The sequence below is a fragment of the Postia placenta genome, assembly GCF_002117355.1.
Source record: "Postia placenta MAD-698-R-SB12 unplaced genomic scaffold POSPLAscaffold_14, whole genome shotgun sequence".
NCBI classification, from domain to species: Eukaryota; Fungi; Basidiomycota; class Agaricomycetes; order Polyporales; family Adustoporiaceae; genus Rhodonia; species Rhodonia placenta.
This window is the reverse complement of record NW_020169845.1, coordinates 848,530-866,428: the sequence shown is the minus strand read 5'-3', so window position 1 is coordinate 866,428 and position 17,899 is coordinate 848,530. Positions and strand designations below refer to the sequence as shown.

General features: G+C 52.9%; 7 protein-coding genes across 7 annotated transcripts; 2 read left to right on the top strand and 5 right to left on the bottom strand.

Annotated features, from left to right (window-relative positions):
* Positions 1-275: 275 nt before the first annotated feature.
* On the bottom strand, positions 276-693 carry POSPLADRAFT_1060513 (hypothetical protein; the record flags this gene model as incomplete). Its single annotated transcript, XM_024481272.1, has 2 exons — positions 276-383; positions 436-693. 2 exons carry the CDS (start codon positions 691-693, stop codon positions 276-278), a joined length of 366 nt encoding a protein of 121 aa, XP_024335412.1.
* Positions 694-1,240: 547 nt separating this feature from the next.
* Positions 1,241-2,144, bottom strand: POSPLADRAFT_1049362 (hypothetical protein; the record flags this gene model as incomplete). The annotated part of the gene is made up of 4 exons (XM_024479729.1): positions 1,241-1,297; positions 1,379-1,712; positions 1,745-1,959; positions 2,061-2,144. The coding sequence occupies 4 exons, from the start codon at positions 2,142-2,144 to the stop codon at positions 1,241-1,243; spliced, it is 690 nt and encodes a 229-aa protein (XP_024335411.1).
* Positions 2,145-5,623: 3,479 nt separating this feature from the next.
* POSPLADRAFT_1153458 (hypothetical protein) lies at positions 5,624-5,887 on the bottom strand (the record flags this gene model as incomplete). Its single annotated transcript, XM_024486745.1, has 1 exon — positions 5,624-5,887. A coding segment is annotated over one exon (264 nt), but the record flags the coding sequence as incomplete, so codon positions are not given.
* Positions 5,888-5,959: 72 nt separating this feature from the next.
* POSPLADRAFT_1153190 (hypothetical protein) lies at positions 5,960-9,420 on the bottom strand (the record flags this gene model as incomplete). The annotated part of the gene is made up of 13 exons (XM_024486721.1): positions 5,960-6,057; positions 6,088-6,119; positions 6,693-6,845; positions 7,168-7,190; positions 7,351-7,555; positions 7,990-8,040; positions 8,107-8,207; positions 8,246-8,304; positions 8,517-8,537; positions 8,685-8,710; positions 8,981-9,079; positions 9,217-9,273; positions 9,353-9,420. 13 exons carry the CDS (start codon positions 9,418-9,420, stop codon positions 5,960-5,962), a joined length of 993 nt encoding a protein of 330 aa, XP_024335409.1.
* A 1,331-nt stretch (positions 9,421-10,751) lies between these two features.
* On the top strand, positions 10,752-11,990 carry POSPLADRAFT_1152385 (hypothetical protein; the record flags this gene model as incomplete). Its single annotated transcript, XM_024486649.1, has 6 exons — positions 10,752-10,845; positions 10,899-11,074; positions 11,155-11,450; positions 11,516-11,531; positions 11,594-11,698; positions 11,769-11,990. 6 exons carry the CDS (start codon positions 10,752-10,754, stop codon positions 11,988-11,990), a joined length of 909 nt encoding a protein of 302 aa, XP_024335408.1.
* Positions 11,991-13,309: 1,319 nt separating this feature from the next.
* Positions 13,310-14,441, bottom strand: POSPLADRAFT_1060510 (hypothetical protein; the record flags this gene model as incomplete). The annotated part of the gene is made up of 5 exons (XM_024481271.1): positions 13,310-13,875; positions 13,931-14,024; positions 14,074-14,195; positions 14,251-14,273; positions 14,332-14,441. 5 exons carry the CDS (start codon positions 14,439-14,441, stop codon positions 13,310-13,312), a joined length of 915 nt encoding a protein of 304 aa, XP_024335407.1.
* Positions 14,442-15,594: 1,153 nt separating this feature from the next.
* Positions 15,595-17,681, top strand: POSPLADRAFT_1049358 (hypothetical protein; the record flags this gene model as incomplete). The annotated part of the gene is made up of 7 exons (XM_024479728.1): positions 15,595-15,715; positions 15,770-15,968; positions 16,022-16,141; positions 16,196-16,342; positions 16,392-16,908; positions 16,960-17,014; positions 17,068-17,681. The coding sequence occupies 7 exons, from the start codon at positions 15,595-15,597 to the stop codon at positions 17,679-17,681; spliced, it is 1,773 nt and encodes a 590-aa protein (XP_024335406.1).
* Between the last annotated feature and the right edge of the window lie 218 nt (positions 17,682-17,899).

The window sequence follows — 17,899 nt, the reverse complement described above, 5'->3', positions numbered from 1 at the left end:
GTTTATCACATGGTAAGACGAAGCAATCCAATTTCGCAGGATATTCGAGTTTCGAATGTTTTCAACACCCTCAGCCCCACCGATCTTTTCATCCTACGGTAGGAAAGTATGTGCAGGGAGCACAGCACATCATGTTCGTATCTCGATGCTCATCACGCAGGACACGAAGCAGAATGTGGCAGACATCCTCAAAATACCATACCGCCCGTATTGCGTACCTCTCCGAACCATCGATGTCGTGTCGCGTCGCGAAGTGGCGAATAACGACACGATACCTAAACCGCCTCTTGGCCGCTAGGGTTTGGATGATTCCTGTCGTCACTGGGATCCGGACCGATCACGGCATTCAGGACTGTCCACTGCCGTTGATCGTGATGGAAAGTCTGGAGAGTGCGGATCAACAAATGCACGAAATCGACCACGCAGATGGCACACCTGAATCAAGATCACATCCTCTCCCGTGACGATTTCTGGCTCCACAGCTCCCTTTGCGCACATACGCCATTCGCTGAGACGGTAAGGCAGCGTCGACGTGACCGTATCCAACAGTATCTGCGGTGGCATCCCGGTTGAGGGTAACGTGGTAGGTTCTGTAATCCAGGACATGCACATTCTACCCGTCTCCATTTCGAACCCGGGGGGAAGTCCGCTCGCAGGAAGTCCGTGCCTGTCATCACCGCCCAAGTCGTCCATAGTCACAAGCGCGGCGTCGTGCCAACCTGCAGGAGTGACAGCACCCTGTCGACCGTGGGGAGCCAAGCCTTGGTTGATATCGAATGTACACAACGAAAATGTCTCCTTGTCTTTATAAGTAACTATTGTCTTGGTGCCACACACGCTGAGACACACTGTATCTGACGGCCTACGCACAGCCCGCGTGCCTTTGACGCCCCATTCGTCCCACGCAAGGTCCAGCGCAGTATTAGGACATCGATAGGCATCTGTGCGATTGAGGATCGAGTAAATTGTCATTACTGGAATAAATATGATAATGGTTTCTGCGAGCACCATCGTCTCCGTGGGACATGGCACGTCCATCGAAACGGCGATCAACGCCCGCTGGCGTGACGAAGAGAAGGGGTATCTTGCATCGTGTGGCCCAATTCCTGTGACGGTGTGTGTACAAAGACGAACACTATGGCGAAGGCCTTTGTGATGTATCGATGGCAACCTCAACACGCAGCGGGGTTTTCTGATATAGATATACTTGTCGTGAATGCAATAAACGCTTAAATATCCATCATCCGGCACGATGAAGTGGCTCTCGTCCAGAAACAAGAATGACGCATTGAGGAAGCTGTCGCCAAAGCCAGTGCAGAAGTCCTACTAATGCGAGAGCGTTACCGGCGGATTGCGGCAGAGGGCGAAAGTCACTCACGTCGAGCACCACGCTAGGAGATTTCCAGGAGCATATACACCGCACTGAGCCAAAGCCGGGACTCAGGAAGAATCCCAAGATGTCGCCTTCGATGTGCATTGAAAAATTGCTGTCGAAACCGTAGATATCGCCAAACGTCCGACACGGCTCAGACGTAAGAGGATGCGGAGTTCCGGGTCCAGTTAAAGATAGTAAATGAAGCCTCCACTCGGGTGCGGACGTAATGCTCAATCCAGGCGCAACCACAACCAAGAGGTCTTGCGAGGGATCTAGGTATATGGCCTCAATATCGTTAAGTACGTCTGTGGGCTTGACTGTCCATCGGCGCTCTTCTCTGTTCATTAGGAGAGAGGGTAATTGTACTACATCGATACCCCCTTTGAATTGACTTGGGCGAAGACGCCGGCCGAGAACGCGTAGACCCTACTCGCCGCCGCGGGCAAGGATATACCAGGCGTAAATCGCATGTCTCGCCAGGATCGTGCCAACTCTCGCAGCCTATGTAGCTTTGTGGAAGTTGGAAGGCCGCACGGTGGATTGTCAGACATTCCTAACAGTTCCAGTTCAATGATATACTGTAGCTGCAGGGAGTTTTCAAAACATCTAAGAACAGCCGGCAAACCTGCAAAATCGGACTGTATGTTTCTGCGGACAATATGAACGAACCAAAGATACACCATACCTGCTTCACATTGACAAGATCTGCGGCCATGAGCAGGCTGAAGACGGCTACGAGTAGCTCGGGCGGAAGGTCGGTAATAGCCATGTGTCCCAATATCGTACAAGGTGATGGGTCTAGATGAATTATGTTGCTCACCAGCGGAGCATTAGAATTAATACCAAGATGTATTGAAGGCGGAGGAGAATTTTTCGAGCCATGAACAGTCGAATGACTCGAGTACGTACGTACTCAACTTGAACGAGCTTGATGATGGTGGTTACCGAATAAGACGCACAAGCGCCGGGATATTTGAGGTAGACGCCTACCTCACTTCAACTAAATCTAGATATCCGTAGCCCGCGCATGTTGAAGAAATTAGGTACGTTCAAAATTGCCGCTTAAATCTCGCTGGAAAACAAGCGGCATTTAAGCGTCCAAAAGCAGCGAGCAGAATCTGAGCTCCCCTCCTCGAACAGCGACAAATAAGCGACTGCTCGGCGCAAGCGCTCGCAGATTTTGGCTTATGGCTATGTCACGCTTGCATGATTCACCATCCTGATTAGCTAGTCAGCCCTTCGCGAACCGAAAACGTGATCAAATCACGGCTGCATCACGCTTAGTCATGTGTGACACTTTCAGCGACCTTCCAGCGACCTTCAGCCACATTTGGGCGCTCAAAAGCAGCGAAAAGTCGCTTGTTTTCCAGCGAGATTTAAGCGGCAATTTTGAACGTACCTAGTATCTACTCTGCTCACAGGAGACTAACTAAATCCCGCTAATTGTGGTAGACGCTAGCCTCCACTTTAGACTGCAAGTTCGCATGATTGTGTATCTCATATCATAGTGCACCTGAGTGCTCACAATGGCTGTGGTGAGAGGGCAGAAGTATTTAGATATTCCGTTAGACTCAATGTCAGAGTTTTAATAGCTTGACATGTTGTCTCCCATAGGCAGACCTTAAATAGTGTGGCCTTTTTTGTGTGGGGTGGCGCACGCTGTTGGTGCTACACCATCGTCACTACTGAACTCGAGAAATACTCAACGCAAAAAATGAACGGTCACATCAGCTTTACTCCTGACGTGCACCGTACGCTCGGTCCCTACAAGCGATGCGCTCAAGGTCGAGGCCAGCATTCCTTTCGGACCTCACCCGAGATGCATAATCACCGGCTGCGTATCTGCTGATGTAGAGGCGTGTTATATCCTGCCTCCCGATACGCCTCAGCGACTGGTGAGTAGACGTGACTACTACATTGGCCTTGTGGATGACAAGGTGGCTCTGGAGATCGAGTATATGATGTTCAATATGCAAACTGACTATGACGCCTTCCGTTGTCATACACCTGAGAATATCATATTCCGTGAGTATCGTTCATTGTTCTACCCGTTCTTTGTAGCCTTACATATCACATGCACTCCGACGTGACCTCCGTGAACTTTGGGAGACGAACCGCTTATTGATGATACCCCATCCTGATCATTTAGAGAATTTGGAGTATTGCGCTGTATGTATTATGTGTCGTCTTCGCCAATCGCTGTGCTTATGGTGACGCAGGTGTACAGTTAATTGCATTATCGCAGAGGACGAGCACCCTCCAGACTCGTGCACGACAATGGATCACACCATCATACCTTCCGTCATGACAGCCCCATGCTCATATCGATCGCTTGGATGCCACAAACTGGACGCCGATCTCGATCCCATGGTAGTTCGAGCGGGCCAGAAACTGAGCAGGCGACCACTCCACTATCAGCATGTCTTGCGGGAGCTGCTGCCCCACAAGGAGATCAATCATGTGTACACCATCATCCTATGGCATGGCTCGTTAACGTGCCCCCTGCCTATGGAGGTAATACCTGACAGGCGGTTATGGGCAACAGGCGAGCTCACACCTTTTCCTGATGGTTACTTCCGCCTCCCCAGGAAGCAATATTGCTCTTCCCTGTTGGATGACGACACTGTCCGCTTTCCTCGCCTGTTCCGGCCAATTGTCTCAGGGATAAAGAGGAAACGTTATGGCGATACCAGACTGGGCAGACAGGCCTACATCGCGGATGAAAATGCTCAACGCACAGTCAGTGTCCGTCAGTGGTGTCTGGATTGTGATCAAGCTCGAGATGAGTGGACGATGGGACCGCCTGCGGAACCTGAGGACGCAGAGTTGCTCACTAATTGACAGGAGGAAGCCGGTGATATCCTACGTGTCATACAAGAACTTGGCATGGGGGAGAACTATTTGTCAAGGTACATTCTCTGGTCGATTTGCAGGAGAAAGTTTGACTGACGTTCTCTTATCCAAATTGAAATGCTTTACAGACACGGTCCCGAGTTTGACACTTAACCACATACCTGATTCTGTCACGGTTTGCATGCCCTCATCAGGTCATGAACATTCAGATTGGTCTTTTGGAGAGCTTCGTCGACCCGCCGTAGACTAACCCTTGGGCATCGGCTCTTCGTATGGAAATCCGCTTGTCTTCAGCCAGCAGGAGGCGGCAGTCGATCTGTGGAATATGGAGACTGCAAGCATGTGGGATCACGATGCTGATCGTTCCCGCAAATCATATTCTCCGACTTTCGATTCTGCAATCACCAGCGGCACCCTTGATCTTCAGACAGAATCGTAATTCCTATCTCTGCTGAAATGACCAGGCATGGCAGCTGATACTACTTTGCAGAATTTGTGGTTGAGCTTTCTATGCGTACATGGCGCTGCTTGACGAGATGACAGACAAGACAGGCGATGTTTTCGAGAGAATGCTGGCGGGGTACATGGCTTCGTGTATGATGCACCCGTCAATCTAAGAGGGGCTGATGGTAGGTTACTTCACGCACATCTGGTACTTCATCTCACACGAGGCTCAGGATTTATTGCTGCAATTTCCAAGCTACATGTTGTATGCTCACAACAATCGGCCGGTATTTCTTGGTCATGTGCATAATTTGACTCATCCTGTTGACCACCTCAGACACCTTAATGCATTATCGTTAGCAGTCGCATCTGCAATTCAGTCGGTGGCGGCGGCAAGGATTAGGTAAGAGACGCATCTGTTGGGTTACGCATGCTTTCCTGATCCAGTTCCACGGCTAGGTCGGGTGTGCTACGAGAAGTAGTACATCACAACCCTGCACGATAGCTCAACCCAATTGTGGCGCTGCACTTATATACCTGCTCTTGGACGATCGCGACTTAGTGCACAGCTTCTGGTCGAGCTTATAGTTTGTCCTCGTCAATGGCGTGAGAAAGATTCCATGAGCTGTAGGTCGATTCTTTTGACCGCAGACTACAAGTCACTGATGATGTCCCCAAGACTGTCACCTCCGTATTTTGGCGTCCTCTGAGTCATAAGCCCAGATTCCGCTTATGACCTCGAGATTCAATTGATCCCGTTAGTGGACAGGTAGACCGTCTTCATACGTATTCCACCGACGAGCGGTCCCATACAGCGTCCAGGGATTGGTCTATCGACGAACGGCGTGCCCGTGTACACAAGTAATCTAGCACGGCTGTACAAAGACATGAGACCTGCCTAAGGACAGCGAGGAAAACCCACACGTCCCTGTACGATCAGGTGATTGCTTTCTACGCCATCGCTTCCTCGCCGGACAAGCTCAATGATTGCATTGCTGCCCGTTTGCTCGGCCTCGCACTCCAAACAGCCCACGTACTGAGCACCCTAATCGCCCGAGAACAATACAAGCGAGATGGCCACGCACATGGGCTGAGATATTGCCGCCTCGAGTCTACCAAGGAGAATTGGCGCGACTCGCACTGAGAACTGATGACACAACCGCCCTGTATGTGGATCGGCTTGCTTGAGCTCACGTTCTCTAGCCTTCTGTGGAGATAACGCGAGGCGCGCTTGCTCGACGGTTCTTGACACCTCGTGCCGTGCTCAGAACTCGACCTTCCTAATCGCTATTCTTGGTTCCCCTCGATCTTTCGAACACCGTCTCTTCTTGTCTTTGCAGGCCCCGGGAGAGAGGTCACATATACTTGCCCGACGGAACATTTTCCTTTGTGAATGTATTAGCAGTCATACTCACTCGTCCCCTTGTAGAATTCCAGAGACGATGTTCTGGCACACGAATATGGATAATTGGGCCTTAAGCAGTGTGGCTCTAGATGTGGCACCAGATCATGGATCGGCCTATCTCGTTTCTGCAAACAGAGGTGGATTACTGGGCTTGTGAATGTCACTGCACGTGGTGATCAATCTCAGGTTTTTCTTGAGGTGCCATTCACAAGACTTGATCTGAATTTGATATTCCAAACAAAAGGATCAATTCTTGCATGTAGTATACTACTATGGTGGTACCAGTGGATGGCCCCCCCTCTTGATGGCCAGGTAACACTTCGTCACATCAATGTGACGATACCGATTCAGAGGTCCGCTCGGCTCACAGGGCCGGGGCCTGAACTTTTGCTCAGTGGTGTGTGGCCCCGCTGTGATCGACAGGTCGATTTTGTAACTCCGCTCGCGTCCGTCGTGGCCATCGTGCTCTCGGGCGTGACATCGCCTCGAAAGAAGGGACTCCTCAACGACTCATCCGTTCGCTCTGATTCCACTTGGAGGTGGAAGCAGGCATACAAAAACATAGGTGTCCACATAACTTCGAGGGCAGGGGAGTGCCCAGTTGTTTCGCATCACAAACCTGGCCATCGAGGGGGGCATCCACTGGTAAAGCATAGTATGGTTGGGAAGGAGTTGCTCATAGCCGCGTTCGCAAGCCTCGGGTTCACGAACCACTGCATAGTTTTCATAATTATTGTGTCAGTCGATGGGTTGAGGTCTTTTCTACAACTGTGAACATATTCAGTGCAATACAATGAGTGGTGTTTGTACCGGCACGAACCCGCAAGGACGACTCGTTTCCGGGGTGGGTGATATTACATTGATACTAAGAGAAAATCGTGCGTGTGTGCCCTATCTGGTTCGCATGCCTATCCTGAAAGTGACTCCACTTCGAAGGCCAAATGTGGCAGCCTTAGCTCGACATTGATACATACACTGTCAATATCATATACATGAGGCATAGTCACATGTTTCGGTACTGCTTGAGCGGCCAGTGTGCAGTTCAGTTAGTGGAACTGGTATGTAGTTCCCTACCATGAGCGGAACCTACGACGCTTTCTTCAACTTGGCATACTCAGGATATCGGTGTATAACATGATTTCTTGCTAAAGATACAAACTCATTGTTATCGTCTCTCTTGCTTTCCGATCTCCAAACCACATCATCAGATGATGCCCGTACACAGTAGACCCTTGATGCAAAAAGTAGATCATCGATGGAATGCACTTCATACGTTTGTGCTATCTTTCTGTCCGCCGTCGATATCCATCTCGTAATAAGCGGGGGCAGAGGAAGACTGCTTTCCCCATGCCCCGCCTCCTGGCGTCCGCACGGTGCTCTCGCTGTTTGCGCTCGTCATTGCGGTGGTTGACTGTAGCCCGACGAGCTCCACTGTGCGCCCGTCGAGCGCCTCCCGGAGGTTGCCCCGCGAATTGAGCCTGTACGACGTGTCAGCACAAAGGTGAGTATCCGGAGCCTCAGGAGACAGACGTTGACATGAGCGAGCACGAATAGACTGCATCAGCAAGAATGTGAGCCTCGTTGAACGGGAAGACGCGATGCTCGGACGTACGCCTGACCAAGGTGAAGTAGAACACCGTAAATACCAGTGAGCTATCTAATTTGACCCACTGCGGGTTACAGACTTGTTTGACTATTGTTGAACATCGAGCAGGCTTGGGAACTCACGAGGGCCAAGGTGATAGCTGTGAACACTCTGCGGCAGTAAGGAAAGCAGTAGTCATAAGCCGTGCGGTAAGCCCATGCAGCACCGCAAACATTTGGGGTCGACGTACGTCGTCAAGAGACCTGTGTGTAGTGGGCGTGTGTCGGTCAGGTTATCCAGCCTTGGTACATTACCGATCCCCATCACTCACACGTGTTTAGTGCATATGTGATCAATAGGTTGATCGCCCTGTTTGTCCTGAGACAGTAATGCAGATCCTCAATATCTCGTATGCGCCCATGCATCTCGGAGTGTGATCATTACCTAGGAAATATGGTCCGCCGAATTTGGAGGTAGTAGATGATGCTGGCGGCAATTAGCGAGTCGCAGGCGATGCCCGCTGACAGGCCGCTGATGGTGAAGGCCTAGATGGAAATATCATCAGGGACACGGGCATACGTACGGGCGAAGAGGGTCTCAACGAGTGCGTTTTTGGGCGCGGCGGAGCTGCGGTCGCGGAATCTGTCACGACGAATGTAGCATTATGCCTAGGGCGCACTAGCAGTCTCGGGAGAACTTGCCCATCTACCGCGTATCCTAGAGCACCACATAGGGCGAATTGGGTAAGTGTGCGTCGCTGAGAGGGATTGCGAGTCATTACCGATGCCACACGCTGTGACGGCTGCTCTCAGGACGCTGCGACAACAAACAGGAAAGGAAAGGTCCGCACCTACTTGTGTCGCGCTGAGGATGAACTGCAACGGTCATTTGCACTAGAGTCACACGAACACAGGAAGGAAGAGGCGCACGGCTGCAATCGGGATCGGGAGCTGTCTCTCGCTGACTGACACGACAGTCAGCGTCCGCTGGCAGTCGCGATCCACGACTGGGAGCACACGTACGCTTATACACACGCATGGCGAAGAAGCTGGAGCGTGTGCTATCAGTGTCCGCGTTCAGGCGTGTATACGGACGGCCCGTACCATTGCACTAGTCCGCTGAGAAGCTCCTGCAAGGTTCATCAGACGTGATGATGCATGACGCAGCGGGCGACGCACCCCTATAGTTACTGATACCTGCGGCGGAGGTTAATAGGATAAAAAGAATGTAGGAGGATCGCGATATTACCGCGAGACTCCTACGGACGCGCCCCAACTATCAGAGCAACAGCAGCAGCAGCAGGTCTGTAAGTGCGCACCATGTGTCGGCGGCCAGGACGGTATAGTCGCCGAAGTTGGTGACGGTATACCAGTAGTAAGCCGTCACGAGGAGCGCAACGTGGAGGGAATCTATGAGCCTGTACGAGCGCACGCATGGTCAAGGTTGCGATGGGAGAAGTAGGATAGTGCCGAGTTACCACACTGCACCAACCTGTGCGACGTATCAGCCTGCATCCTGACTAATCATACATGTGAGAATTGAGCGTGGACGCACGTATAGTCTCGTGAACAAGCCGTCGCCGCCACAGTGACACGTATAATAGAGGTAGACCTGCAGGCACGTTATGCCATAGACCCTGTGCAAAGAAGCATAAGCGACGGGTCCTCGGAGGGGAAAGGGTTGAGCGCACACTGTAGATAAGATCACGCCAATGAACTCCACCCCGAGTAGATCGTCAAGAGGAATGAGAGTTGGCATGTTGAAAAAGTACAAGACACTGCGAGGGCGCTTGTATTCGTCCAATTGCGCTGCTTAATATCTGTTTCGCGATGGCTACCATTGGTGATGCGATTTCCTGTGCACAAGCATGCACAGCACCGTGCGCGCATTGAGCGGCCAGGCACTAGTGATTCCTCCAGGAAATCGATCATGAGTGAACATGGGCCTTCGCAGATAGGCTTGTAAGTCGAATTGACACACTTGCGCCACAAGCAGGTATTGATCATCAACGTGGACACACTGAGAACGCCGGTTGTGAATGTTTGACACAACAGGGACCCCTTCGTCTATCACGACATCTACCACAGCAGCACACAATCAATGCATGGCCGTTGATAGGGTCCAAGTTGATATGCGGTCAGGACGTCTTGTACTCCGCAACAGGTAGCATGTTGTCTTCGCCCGTTCTCGACAGATAGGACTGACACAGGATATGTCGTGTACATTAAATACGGCCGGAGCGACACATGTCCCTGCACCATGGGACAATCAGAACAACAACTCATATTCCACCGGCCACGTCGGATAACGTAATAGAAGACACCTATAAAGGCAAGAGCCTTGACGTGAAAGGGCATCGAACTGACGTTGATGATGGCGACATAGTGGCGATACAACAAGTGTGTGAGAGGTTCAGTGTAATGATCAAATTAAATAGAAAGCACCATGTCACGCCAAGACGACAGTCATAGGAATGAGGACACACTGCGCACGAATGGCAATAGAAGCATGTAGTCATTTCTCAGAGGACTTTTCGGCGAGATGGCATGTGCACAATCTGCATATGATGTCTCAGAGAATGTTCTTGTAGCGTCGTCCGTGGAAGTTCGATGTCTATGGAAGGACATTTACCAGCGTTCGTGGGGACAAGATTATGACTTGGGTTCTCGGTTAGAACGAGACCATTCGAAGAAACAATCGGTGTTTGTTAGATTCTACCGATCTCACAGAAACTCAGCTGCTTGCTCCACGCGAGACTAGTATGCGATGTGCAGTTTTGCATGCAGCCGTGTTGGCATACTACTGGGGCCAACTCGATGAGATGAACGTCGACGGAGAACAGGGAGTACGTGATAGCAGTGAAGCTCTGAGATCACGAACCACGCGTGGAGGCAGACACAGAGACGAGACCCCGTAACCTCGCGTGCTCGAGGACGCTCAGCCCGAGCCGGCGGCCGCACGCGCGTCTGTCCACCCTCTCCATCGACTCTCATCATGCCTTCGCCCCCGCATCAGCACAGCCTTCCTGCAGCCCTCGATTGGCCGTGGCACGCAAACCTGCCTCCCCCCTCCGCCTGCGTCCTATTCCCATGTCATCCTCCGCCGTCCCCAAGTACGCCCTCATCACCGGCTGCAGCGCCGGCGGCATCGGTCACGCGCTCGCCATCGAGCTCATCTCGAGAGGTGCGCGCACCCCGTATCTAGACCTCAGAGGCCCGGGAGCTCACCACGCGGAGCAGGATATCACGTCATTGCCACTGCACGGCGGCTCGAGTCCATGGAGCAGCTCGCGAGCCTTGGCGCCACCACGATGAGTCTCGACGTCGTCGACGTCGACAACATCCGCAAGGTCCGCGATGCTGTTGCTGCCATGACCGGCGGCAAGCTGCACATCCTCGTGAACAACGCGTGCGTCCACGTCTCTGCGGCCCCGTTTGCGTTCAACTGACCCTCACGTCCACTGGTGCTCGCACAGCGGGCAAGGTGCGTGAGCGTCCCGTGTGCTCCACGCCCCCTTCTCACTGGCCGATGCTGCAAGGCCCGCTCGTGCCCGTGATCGACATGTCCATATCCGAGGTGCGGGACTGCATGGACGTCAACTTCATCGGGCCCGTCTGCATGGTGCAGGAGTTCGTGCACCTGCTCATCGCGTCTGGCGACGGGCGCATCCTCCAGATCGGCAGCGTGGGGGGCATCATGCCGCTCCCGTTCTGCGCGATATACAACGCGAGCAAGGCCGCGCTCGCCGCCTTCGGCAACACCATCCGCCTCGAGCTCGCGCCCTTCAAGTGAGCGATCACTCCCGTGCTGCTCCGCTTGCCCGCGTCTGACTTTGCCCCGCCAATCGCCCCAGCGTAAAAGTGACGACCGTGAGGAGTCCATTGACGTGTGCTTGCGCGTATGCAGTCAGTAACTCGGTCCCTCACCCCAGGTCATCGCGGGCGGCGTCAAAACGAATATCGTCAAGCCGCACATGCACTACCTCCCCGACAAGTCGATGTACAAGCCCTATGAGCCGCTGTACACGGAGAAGCGCGTGAAGCCGATCCAGGGTGCGCGTCCTTGTCCCTTCCCTCTGCTCCTGCTCCTCGCGCTCGCTGGACAAGACTCACCGCGCCTCTGCAGACGGCGTGATGGAGCCCGCACAGTTCGCGCGGCGCGTGATCAGCGAGATCGTCAAGCCGCATCCGCGCGCGTGGCTCTGGGCGGGCTCGTACACCTGGATGTGCTGGCTGGTCGACAAGCTGGTCGGAATGCCCGGCTTCGTGAGTGTCGTTTCTCACTCCCCTGCGTCCTGCGTCAGGGAAGAGGCGGTATGCCCATGCTGAATGCGTGCGATACGGCGTGCTCCACAGGAATGGCTCTTCAACTGGAAGTTCGGCCTGTCCGAGTTCTCGGCGATGGTCAGGCGGGGCGAGGTGCCGGTCGCCTGACACGTCTCCAGTGGCTATGTAATCAGTCCACTCTCCTTCATTTTTATGTGCTGGTGTGGACGGTGCTGGATGATTGGATATATTCCCGAGTCAATGCGTGCTGTGAGGCTCTCGTCGGGTGTGCGGGGTCCTGCAGACAAATGGACGAATGGGGCATGCTCGAATTTGATGTCAACTTGATCTCGATCTTGTGCCGCGGGGTTCGTGGTGACTAGACGCCATTCCGCGAAAACACCGGCTTGGGGAACAAGGGTAAACAGATCAATACAAGCAGGCTCAGCCACCGGGAAGACGACGACGGGACTGGCCAGCGCGATCTTGCCGGCGGAAGGGTTGCGACTTGCTCAATCACGATCAGTGCCTCGTTCGCAATTTCCGGGCTAGCGTCGATGGGTCTGAGTGTCAACTGAGAGCGCGCGCGATTGAATGGAAGAGCAGCGGTAACGATGGCCGCACACAGGCGAGGCCGCACACTCCCGGTCATCGGACGTTCGCCGTGCTGTGTGTCTGCTAAGCGATCATGATGGTGCATCAGAATGTGCTATTCGGACGCTGGTATATCGCACTCTCGCAGGGGCGTGTTCAACGCGCCACATGAAGCCGGCAGGTCGCAGTCAAGGGATGGTAGTGAAGCCGGCGGATCGAGGCCAGGGGATGGTCGTGTTGATCACAGAGCAGACAGTCTCGCTTGAGGCCCCTTGTTTTACTTTTTGTTATGCTTCTCCGCGCCGGACAACAGATGATGGCACCGCCGAGTTACATTACGATGATAGATAGAAGCGGTGGCCGGACTGGACAGGTCTGCCTGTGCTCTATTTGGCAGGGCTTCGATATCTGCGAGACTGACACATTCCTGTCGAGTGACAGCTACTTCGGAGTCGGGGCCCCCAGCCTCGCTCTCAAAGTCGGATGACGTGGGCCTGACGAAACACGTGCGTACATATCCGCGATGCATGCGAAAGCGATGACAGTTGTATTCTGGCAAGCAGCACACGCGGTGCACAACGCTCAGCCAAATGGGCGCTCTCGGAGATGACGCCGGCAAAGAACTTGGCTCAACTATCACACCGCACCGAATAGAAGAAGGCCATTCTTCTTCTCAGAATGTCGAAATATGACACCGGTCTTGTGCTAGCGCAGTACTCGCCTTTAGGTAGGAAACAGGAATCAAGCACCATCGCATTCCTCGGCACAGGCCAAACACAACAAGATGGCTACAGTGATGCCAACGCGGGGGAACAAGGGGATGCCGACACAACCCTCGTCCAGAGCCTGACGACCGCGCGCCAGTACCGTTCTGGGTCTGCACGCATATGCGCCACATGCGGCGTGGCGCCAAATCCCTCTGCGTCCACATCGAATCCTCGCGCACGCGCCTCTCGGATGTGCTCCTCGACCTCGTGCGCAGGCGTGACGCGATCCCCGTCCGAATAGATGTATAGCCGGGGCGTCGCGGCAGCGTCGGTGCGCGGCGTGACAGTCGGCAGCAGGTCTGGTGTGTTGAGCGTCTCACGGAGCTCGCGGAAGATCGGCGGGTGCCCGCAGAGCGCGTTCGTCGCGATGAACACCGCGTAGAGCGCGACGATGGGCGGCACCGCGAGCGCGTGTAGGACGGGGTGCTCGGGCGCCCACGTGCTGATGGACGACAGGAGGGGATCGGACGCGGGGGTGGAGTCCAACACAAGGCCTGTCGGGATGCGAGGCGAGGGGTCTTCAGTAGGCGAAGCACTCGATATTCTCGACAGGACCCTGCGAAGCTTGACGACCTGTAGGCCCCCTCCTACAGATTGTCAAGTGAGCCTTAGAGCACGGAATAGCGAGGCAGGACGCTTGACCATTTGAGAACGTATGGAGGAGAATACCTCTGGTTGGAGTCGGTCCAGTCAGTTCACCCCGCAGCATTTGCACGACGGGCGCGAGGGTCGTTTCCTAGAACACACTAAGCATGGCTGCAGGGCTGACACATACAGAAGCATACGAGGGACGATTCTGGCTTGAAGTACAACGAATTGTCCGATCGTATGACCACGATACTTGACGTTGGAAACAGTTTTTGCATGGGCTCGATATATTTCTTCAAATACTGAGGTTCAGCATTCACTATATTTCTTGAGTAAGCAGTATGAAATGGGGAGAGGATGCATGCCAGACTTACACCATCCGAAGACTACAATAAGTCTAGATCGAATTGGAGCCGTTAATCCTGTAATACGACTATCAAGTGCTTGTAACTCACGAGGGATGCAGGGGATTTGGTCTCCCAGTGTCAATTGGATTGAGCAAGAAAGTACCAGAATTCAACTTGATAGACCCTGGATATTCAGGACCGCTCCAGAAGCGCAACATGATGGTGTGCAGCTAAGTGTGTAAGATGTGTCAGAATGAATACTTCCAAGTAGACGAAAAACAACAACAACAACTCATAGCAGATTAATAGGTGACACCACGCAGCGGGTGGAGATACACGTGATGAGCAGTCTCATTTACGGTTGCAGGGATGGAGAATGGATAGCGATTTCCAGGGGTATGCCAAGCAGGAGTGGCTGATCGCTCCTTCACCTCCTTCAAGCCATGGCGATCAGCGCATCGAGTATCTGAGATGTTGTTCGCCGTGAATGTCGACCGTCGGAATGCGTTTCAGATCCGTCAGCGCGAGATAGTAGCATACAGAGTTTTGCATTTGACAACCTTCGCAGTGTCAAAGGATCTGGCTATGCTCATGGTGATATTCAACAAGCCCAAGAAAGCGTCTAGACAGCGTGGTGATACGATGGATCAGATAGATTATAGCAAGATCAACTGTTCAGTGCTTGTCTTTGGCTGACGAAGGTCGAGTCCACCGGAAAACCGCCTGCAATCACATAGGCGCCCGTTGTGTTGCGGCACTTTGCGTTGGGCGTTATCCGGGACCACGTCACGTCAAAATTGTCTATCAACACACATCTTGGCGGAATTTCATGCTCAGTACGTGTTGTCTTCATCACAAGAAAGGTTACGATTTGACCTTTCTGATCGGTCAGATGCACAATCTCAACATGTAGTGGAGCGAATGTGGGTTGAGCTTACCATCAATCTGTTCTTTTTCATTAACGTGATCCCGTTTAGATTGTGTTGTACCTCTGATAAAATATATCTGCCAGCCAACGTGGCACCGAGCATCTACTGGCCAAGAACATCTAGTGTCGTCCATCCATCATCAATCCGATGGCGCGCTCCGCTGTAGTCATTTGCAGTGCATTCAAGCAGCTCACCGCTAGTCTCGTACCAAGATCTGACATATCCGCACCCTACTTTTGCGCTGGCGGGGTGCAAATCCGGCGAGTTTGGGTACGAGACTAGATTTCTCGCGTCTACAATCGATGTTCATTATCTGGGTGTAGCATTGGCTTACATTTCCACCGCCAGAAGTAGAATCGTGCTAAATATATAACAGGCTTGGCCTCGTAGAAACACACAAGAGTATCCACCATTGTTCCCCAAGTCAATGTCGCCCAAGTACATGCGTCCAACGTACCATCTCGCACATACCCCTCTTTTCCAGCCGCATACTAAGGATATTCCCCTGCAACATCGTGCACGCATAAGTTATGAACGTGCCAAACAAGTGGCAAAGGCGTATGGCATGTCCGCGTCAAATTGCGTCTTAGTGCTCTTCGTCGCTGACATACTCCTAGCCTTGACCCCAGCAGATATTCTCACATTGTCTCACAAGTTCTGGCAGCTGCACTCAGACCCAATCTTTGGTGTCGACGGCGCAGCAGCTACCTTGTTGACGCTGCAATACAACTGTTGTGCTGGGACGTTGGCGATGTTTGCTCCAGAACAGCCGGCCATTGACGACATCTTACGTCTTGTCCTTGCTTACGAAGTCATGTCAGTGTCCTGCTCATTCTGGGAGGTCGTTCACATCTTCATCGTTCTTTTAGAGGCATGTTCTGCCTCACAGAAGTCGGCCATGGTCTTGACGTCATACATATGGAGACTACTGCTACACTACTCGAAAATGGAGAATTCGATCTCCACACACCCCTAGAACGAGCAGCGAAGTATATTTGCGATTGTTTAATTGGAGTGCCATTTGATCTAATCTTAGGTACCAGATATATGCCACCAACTGCGCCAGTGGGTATACCATGCATCGCGATCGTCTTTGCCCGGGCTATCATACGCGGAGAGGACTGCGGCATCAAGCCGTTCGTTGTTGACATCAATGATGGATACAGAATGGCGCCCGGCGTCACCTGCAAGTATGTGGTTTGGCGCATTCTTTGGGCGGCGATCTCACCATCACACCAGACTCCTTCCACAGCGCGGAGGAGCTCGTCCATTCAACCATTCTCTGACGTACTTCAACCACGTCCGCCTTCCATACTCGGCACTTCTTGGCACTGCCGATAAGCCAGAGGACGCCCGGATGGCCTTCTTCTATAGCATCTCCAGAGTCGCCGTAGGAACCATCGCGCTCGGTTCGTTCGGTCCTCCCGCCTTGCGCGTGGCGTCTACCATTGCTGCTCGGTATAGCATGCGTCGGACTGTTGTGGACCCGGACGGACGGCGGAAGCCAATCATCGAGTTCAGGACGCAGAAGACGCCGATCATCACTGCCCTCGCACAATCCTTCGTTCTGGATGCTATGCACGCCAGGGCCATCGCACTGTTCCGGGATGTCTCCGCCGACTTCCGGGTGAGGCATGCCATGGCCGCCATTCACAAGGTCACCATGATTCAGCACGCACAGGCTGCGAACCTGATGCTTGGTGACCGGTGCGGTGCACAGGGCCTATTTGAAGTGAACCAGATCACGGCTATTCACGTAAGTCTGAAGTGTGTTGAGTTAAAGATGCTGCTTAGTCAGGGTTTGCAGAGTGACATGCGTGGATCGGCCATCGCAGAAGGAGACCTCCTTGGTATTTCAATACGTACGCTTATTGTTATGTGTAACTGTAGCTTCAATACTAACAGTGATAGCTAGGCTTCGCAACCGAGCTCCTGCTACAGAGGTACAGCATGCCAGCTACAGACGACCCCACAGGCTTCCTTGCAAAACATGAGGAAGGAATATTTACAGAGCTGCGCGCGGCACTAGTGTGCATGAAACATCATCGCAGCGATGACTTCGATCGCATGGTGCTGCCGGAATGCTTCAACCTGATCCAGGCCATCGGTCATCGGATGGCCTACGATGCTGCTGTCGCTGCCAAGCTAGACCGGTGCCTCATTGATATGTATGTTGCCAGCTGTGTCAAGCTAGACTCTGCATGGTACGTGGAGAACCTTGGGTTATCGAGGAAGGACCAGCGAGAGATGGAGAACCGCGCTGTCGATGCCATCTACCCACGTTTGGAGGAATTCCTCGGGCGCATGGATGTTTCTCGTTACATCACTGCACCAATAGTTTCAGAGGAAAGGTGGAATACCTTTGTCGCCAGATTACCGACGTTCAGCAATTCGGGTGAAAATCAATGTGATGCTAGCGAGAGTGGCATAGAAGACGATGCAGGGGGCCCGCTGTACATCAATCTATACGCGCAGGACGCAGAGTTTGGTAGACATGTATTGGGGACCGTACCGAAGTCTAGGCTCTGAATAGCATATTTATTGGAATGGTAGTAATCTTCTTCGACATCAAGCGTTGTAAGGTTCAAGACGCGCAAAATTCCTCAACCCTATACCCATGATGCGCACTCCGTAAGCTTGCGCAGAATGAAACTTGGACCACGAAGCAATAAAATAACGGCACACCATGCTCCGCATCCTCCGTCGAGTGACCTGCGAGTTTCTCCTGCGATGGAGGATGTAAGGCC